This window comes from Xiphias gladius, chromosome 6 (assembly GCF_016859285.1).
Source record: "Xiphias gladius isolate SHS-SW01 ecotype Sanya breed wild chromosome 6, ASM1685928v1, whole genome shotgun sequence".
NCBI lineage: Eukaryota > Metazoa > Chordata > Actinopteri > Istiophoriformes > Xiphiidae > Xiphias > Xiphias gladius.
In genome coordinates, this window is record NC_053405.1 from 14,337,049 (window position 1) to 14,344,265 (window position 7,217).

The 7,217-nt window shown below is 39.8% G+C and overlaps 1 protein-coding gene across 1 annotated transcript; it reads right to left on the reverse strand.

Annotated features, from left to right (window-relative positions):
- Positions 1 to 937: 937 nt before the first annotated feature.
- On the reverse strand, positions 938 to 5,769 carry zranb2 (zinc finger, RAN-binding domain containing 2). Its single transcript, XM_040129660.1, has 10 exons — positions 5,603 to 5,769; positions 4,875 to 4,927; positions 4,675 to 4,783; positions 4,241 to 4,323; positions 4,076 to 4,152; positions 3,704 to 3,853; positions 3,447 to 3,607; positions 2,813 to 2,872; positions 2,113 to 2,262; positions 938 to 1,870 (listed from the first exon to the last, which is right to left on the reverse strand). Exons 1-10 carry the CDS (start codon positions 5,656 to 5,658, stop codon positions 1,813 to 1,815), a joined length of 957 nt encoding a protein of 318 aa, XP_039985594.1. The 5' UTR covers positions 5,659 to 5,769; the 3' UTR covers positions 938 to 1,812.
- Positions 5,770 to 7,217: the final 1,448 nt, after the last annotated feature.

A 7,217-nucleotide genomic window follows, 5' to 3' on the forward strand; every position in this document is an offset into this window, starting at 1 on the left:
ATCCAGTCCAGATTTGACAGGTCTCGGTATATGTAGACTTGGTCTGATGTGCTCTGGATAGGAAAAAAGCAGTGAAAGTGCCCTTTTTAGCGTGTTTTCGCAAATCTGAAACTGTATCCTACAGTCGTTTGCTTCTCTGAATTAATATTTGACAAGTCTAGGTAAAGTGGTTTTCTGATTCAGACATGGTCTGATGTGGTCTGGGGGTGAAATCGATATTCTTTGCTTTCACAAATGTCAATGTGGTTTTCAGACAGAATTAAGGTTTTAACTACAATGTCTAAACGCACTTTCACAACGGTAAGTTAATCAAAGTCAAAGAAATAGGTCGCTCAGTATAATCAATAGTTTCCCTAAACTGGCAAATCGGAGGCTAAGTTCAGGGTCGCCAGCATTACCCAGCTTTAAGCATTAAGCGATGAAACGTTACATTTTAAGTAGTTAACGCAGTATTTAAAACTAAAAAGTAACTGCTCCACTTACTGGCAAAACGGTCACTTTGGAGAACGCTAGTATCGGCTAACGTTACCCTGTAACGACGACGTTTGGTCGGCTAACGTTACTTACCCTGACGGGAGCGTTACTTAGCTAGCTGTTTAAAAAAAAAAAAAAAACCCTGCATATTTCCAGCGAAAACAAATGCACCATAACCAAGTACTAGTTAAAGACCGCGCTTGTCAGCATCCTCTCGTTTCCCGAATAAATGCTGGCGGTCGAACAAGCCGCGGCCGTTAACGGTCCACGGTTCAAAAAACTCCGCTGCACGGCTGAGGACACACCACCCGCTTGTCGACCGACACCTCGCTACACCCTCGGCGGATTAGGCTGGGAAACTTCGCTGGCATCGCCTTGCAGCCATGTCCTCAAGACAACTGACCTGAAGGACTACACTCGATTGACCAGGCCTCTATAGACAATCCACACAGATAACAGGAAACAATGTCGACAGGATTTTATTTACACGTGTACATTTTAGTTGTTTCACCAGTAAAGACTGTGTTGCCGCAGTCTACCATAAATCGGGACATGTGTTTGTTGTTGCTCTTACTGTTGCACTAATCTGCTTATTTATTGAATTCATTATTTGCCAAAGTGAAAAATGAAGAGGAATAACGGAGTGGTAAATTAGGCAAAATGTGTAAAGAAAAGTTACACTTATACCTTGACCAAAGAATGTTGAACCTACTGCGATTTACTTAAAACAAGCAATATTAAAAAGTAAAATACTTACCTTGAAAACACAAAATAAAATATAAATTTATCAGGAAAATAAACCAAACGGGCCAAATTCATTGCTACACCCCTAGAGTTCTAAATTGGTACTTAAATACTTCAACTTTTGTTTTCTGGAGAAAAAAAAAATTTTTTTTTTTTTTTTTTTAAACACAATCTCTGCTCTGAGGTTTCCTAGGGCCAAAAAAAGTTACCAAAAATGCTGACTTCATTTTCCCCCACAGTTGAATAGAACAAATCTATTGTCATGAGGATATGCAGAATGGGTTAAAAATGGGATACAGCCTCTTCACAGTGTATCTGATTTTCTTACAGGACCAAACATTTATGTTTATTGGACACCTATAGTTACAGACAATTGTCACAGATTGTGGGTGTATGTGGTTTTAAAAAGGGAGCATGTAATGATAGGTAACAGCAGAGAGAAGACACATTGCCGCCGTTTTCTTTTATGGAAAATAAGACTTTGGAGGTTCTGTGAAAATGAACAGCATACTCAATGGATGTGGTTGTTTTCCTTGCAACACAACATGCACTTGTACTAAGGTTCCTTTTCTTGGTTGAAAGGCTGTAATAAAGTTATTTCTTTTTTGAACTGGAGCCAGAATGGGAGGATCCAGAGGACTGGCCACTGCGCCTGAAATCACACAAACACCAGGGGAAGAAGAACAAGGTCAGCAGGCTCAGCTATTGACATTCAGTTACGCATACACGAGTTACAAGGTTGTAAAACATGTAAAAAAACAAAACAAAAAAACAACAAAACAATATAATAAAGCAAAATGTGAACATATTTCTGTAAATCTGAATTCCCATAAGCGAGGCGAAGGATGGCTAATAATAATCAGTGCCATTGTGGTATTCCACAGAAACCCAAACCTTTCGGACGAACGTGATCTAGAGCGCCTTCGTTTTCTCCCTCCAGATGAGGACCTGGAGCGACTGCGCTTCTGTGTCCTCTCAGGTGAGGAGGAAGGTGATCGGGACCTCTTCCGGGGAGAGGAGCCCTTTCCAGACCTGGAGCTGGATCTTTTGGAGGAATAAATCAAGCACTGAAGTTAGTAGGGTTCAGGCAAGAGCTTCACCAGGATGGGTATTTATCAAGCCTCTCTGAATAAGAGCACTGAATTATGGTATTGAGAAAATTTTACCCAAGACTGTGTAAGGCTCACTGACCAAAGGAAATGTTTAGCTTCTTATGGATATCCTGACATTGGCTGATTTGGCAAAGCCAACACCACTCCTGAGAGATGCTTGATGAAGACCCCAGATGTCTATTCAGACTTTTGAGCCTTGGTAACATTCAAACGCAATTAAAGACTGTAGTATTCTTTACTTGGGCCTAACTGAAATCTGGAATATACCTATATCAAGTGAATGAAAACCGCCATAACAGTTTATGATTTTGCCTCACGACCAAAATTACAATCAGTAGATTAAGAAAAATGAGTTGGAGTGGAGTAAGCACTATGAAGTCTCTTTTAAATCTTTAACTAGTGAATAGGACTGTTGCTCTGGAGCCCACAGTCCCATACATACACTCTCTAAAGGGAGAGAGAGTGCATGTCACCTCATTCACCTGGAGTGGGACCTCGAACGAGATCCAGACCTGGAACTGGATGAGCTTCTAGAGCGGGACCTGGAAGACAATAAAAAACAAACCTTTCCAATATTTTCCATACAAGAACATAGCCACATACGTCGTGTACATGGCAACGCACAGACAAAATATTTAACTGCACTTTAGTCTTGATAAAAACTGGTTTTAGCTTACTGTATACCATAGCAGTTTAGCACATATTCAGATTAACTAGATATATCTGAGGGGTGACTACAGAAATAGAAAGGAACTAAAAGATACCTAAAACCTGTAGTCAAAAATTCCGTCAGACTGAAGCAGGTGAATCAATAGATAAGTGTAAGAGGAAAAGCTGGTGTGTTTTTTAACATCAAGTCTAAATTATAAATAATGCATTCCTTCCATCTTACGTCGTAGACATTTCAAAACCCAAGACAAAAAGATGTTGTCAAGAAAGATCAATCCATGTGCACATCACTTGTCTTACAGCACAGAAGGGGGAGGGGTTAACAAGAGGGAAAACAACAAATCAGCAGAACAGCACATTTAATTGATGTTGATCAGTAAACCAGAAGGAAGATTGAGCTGATACTGACATTTTGCCCGGAGTTACCCTTGACCTGTACCCTTTTACCTGGACCTCGACCGTGAACTGGAGCTGGAGGAGCGCGAGGATGAGCGGGAACGGGACGATCCTGAGCGGCTGCCCTTTTTCTTGGCTGGCTTGTCTTCTTCATCACTGGCGTTCAAGTCGTACTTTGATAGGTCCCCATCTTCGTCGTCGTCATCATCATCCTGGAGAGAAAGGGTTTTTAATATTACATTTGTATTGGCTAGTATTTTATGGATAATTAGTTTTTATGAATTTCCAACTCCAGCCCCCATTCTTACATCCAGTTTGTACTTGGAGAGGTCACCATCATCATCATCGTCTTCTTCCTCATCATCATCTTCATCTTTTGTTACTTCTTTCTTTTCACTTTCTTTTGAGGAAGATGTGCTGTTTTTCTTCCCACGATACTTTTTCTTTTTCCTACCAAACTGCAATATTAAAAAGAGAACATATTCCATATCAGTAAAAATTACATCTGCAAATGCCAACTTAATTAAACAATATTTAAACTTGTAGCTTTACTCGTAGGATAGCATGTGAATTACATAAATGTATGCTCATTCACCAGAAAATGACTACAATGAGGACTGAAGTGTTTCATTTATCGAACATTACAATTGATTGACGATTCAGTACCAGCTAGCACTCACCTCATCATATTCACCATCAGATTCCTCCCGTTCAATGTATTCTACATTTTCCCTTTCATTGAAACCTCCACCATAACCTATTAGTAGATGAGAGGAAAAAATAAGTGAAGAACTCATATTGAAAAGCCCAAAGAGAACGGACTAATTATATTTTTGCTGCGTTACCTGTTCTCTCTTCAAGCTTTGCATATTTCGGTGTGTTACACATGTTGCACTCTGACCGTCTAGCCCAGTTCACATTGCCACATCTTTATGAAACAATAAGGAGAGAGGGGAAAAAAAAAACTGTTAAATATTTTATTGTATTTAAAAGTGAAACTAATGAACTTGTCATCACTTATTAGGACTCCTAGTTGTCATACATTTCACCTGAAAAAAACGTCTTTGACTACCTGCTCCACATGCAAATGTAAGACTTTGCTGGTCCTGCTCAATTTTTAATTAGTTCAAATGAATGTTCAAATACACCAAATCTCTTAAGACTTCATATAAAAACTGATGGAAGTGAAAATGTTTTCACTCACTGACAAATGTGACAAGTATGTGTTTGATGATGACAACCCACAAAACCTGCGCTGGTATTTACAATAAACACGTACGTTTTGCATTGCCAATCATTTGCACTGAAGAGGCCTCTACTCTTCTCAGCCAGGGTTTTCCCAATCTCTGTTCCTCCTGCTTTCATCATCTTTGCCTCTGTGGTTTTCTCTGTGGAAACAAAACAAGGGTTTATAGTAGAGCAGCTTTCTGAAAGAGGGTATTCTGCAAGATACAATAATTTGCATTGAGAAGGACTCACCCCTGCCACATCTGTTACAACTTGTTCTTCTAGCAAAGTTCACGTTTCCACACCTGCGAAAGCATATCAAATAAATTGAGCTTGTTCCTTGACCCTTTAGGAATAACCTGAGTGTACAAAGAACGATCGCCAGATGATTAGTGTTGATTTATTTATTTTTACATGTGCCACACCATCAGTTTGAAATCTTGCGTTGGACACCCAGTGTCAAAGGCCTGCGCACTGACAACTGCAGCCTGCTTGCCTGTCACTCTAGACAGTTTTAATACAGTTCCTTCGTAACATGATATTGCTGAAGTTAAAGCTTCACTCATGACAACTTGGCTTTTGCAATATTGTAAACACCAACCACAATAGTGAGTGTTGACTCTCACCCCAACCCACACAAGCTAACGACAGCTAGCTTGCTATCTTGGAAGTCTGCGCACGCCGACAACTTAAATTGAGACTCCCCGACACGAAAATCTAAAACAGGTCCCAGCTATTAAATGCACACTTGACATGTCGCGTTTATTCTGCTAACAGCATAGCTAGAGTTTGGAAATAAGGTAAACATTAGCTAGTTTACTTTGCGAGTCAACTAGCTAGCGTGAACCAAATGCTAGAAGGCCGAGGCTAACTAACGTTTGCCTTTTAGCACGACCAGCAAATAAAACAGACGTCTGTGGCTAAATTTAAGCACCTGGTACGTAAAACGTGACTTTGTTCTATGCGTGAGGCGCACTTACTTCTTATCGGGACAAATCCAGTCCCCGTCGCTGACTCGAAAACTCTTCCCCGACATTTTCGTGCCTGTTAACACTGTGCGGCTCGCTTGCAGGGTGTGCTCAGTGTGCTCATGCAGTCAGCTCGGCAACACCGCCTCCCTCCGCTGCTGCCTTCAGTTGCTTTTGGTAGCTCGACGAGCTCAGAGCTACCAAAAGCTGGTCATTTTGGAAATATGGTTTGTGACATATTCTGTGCAAGGCGAAAATGGTCCGTCATTGTGCCAGGTAAATTTTTGGTCATCAAAAATCACCGTGTGCAACAGTGTGAGAACACATTTATTATTCTGTCCATAACCTTAGCATATAAGGTTACATATAAGGAGTGATATTCCTGAAAGCACATGAATGCAACACTGACAAAGGAAAAACCTGCTTTTCTTGAGAAACGATACACAATGAAAATAAAGTATTATTATCGGAAGATATAATTGTTTGGTACAAATGTAATAGTGTTAAATTTACAGGGTTCTGTCAGTTTTTGCATTTTGTCACTAGAAGATAACTGTAATAAGTCACATGTAATGCCAATATCACAGTAAACAATACAACACTGTTGTAAACCTGCTCTTGAATACCATACACACTTAACATATCTATAGGTATAGCCTATTATATTTTTTTCTGGGACAAACCCTCTTTTTCACCTATTTGAAAAGCAAAGATATTATTTATCTATTTATTCATTTTAATAGTAATTATTAATGTAGACTGTGTGAACTACCACAGTTTCATTCCCCTGCATACTCAATGTTTTATACGGAGAGGATGATAATAAATTCTATCTTGTACAGTATCTTGTACTGTGTACCTCGTAAAAAGGTACATTTTAAACGAGCAGTACTGCTGACTCTGCCCAGGATGTCACGTCTTTAGAAATTCAGAATCCAAACTTAGCAGTTTGAAATTCTAAACTGATCCCGCTGGTGTTGTCCTCTAACAATGTCAGTAGTAGCCACCAGATGGCAGTTCATGCCAGCGTTTAACGCCACACGTGTTCCGAGGCCCTCCTGGTTTATTTTGGTCTATGTCATCTGCTGGCAGACTCCCAATGATTTCGCCCGTTCCTATAGATCAGGGCTGTGTAAGGTTATGGAATGAGAAAAAAGTCACTTCAAGAGAGCTGATGCTCACATGGTCTTCTCTACCTGATATAATACATATCATAGTAGTCCCTTGAATAATAGCCCATCTACCTAATGCCGGAGTAAATATGATTAAATTTAGTTGCACATTAATAATGTGAGTTTTGCAGGTTCGGCTCTTCCTTTAGTGTCACTGTCACTGAGAAACATTTGAGAGATTGTTACTGTATACTTGCAATGTGTAGTAAAATGTATAGATTAATCAAATTCCCTGGACATACACTGTACCATCAAGCTTTCAGGACCCTTGTTTCAATACAATATGGGTGTGTTATGTTGTTACCCTGGGTAAGCGAGCAATTGTTTTGGGTGTTGCCTGATGCCAAACTTGCACACAAAAACTGCTTTAAAATAAAAATGTTGATTCTAACAGGTCCTTCAAAAGATCCTTGATAATATGTGGCAGGTGATAGTAAAATGATATGTGTTCAGCT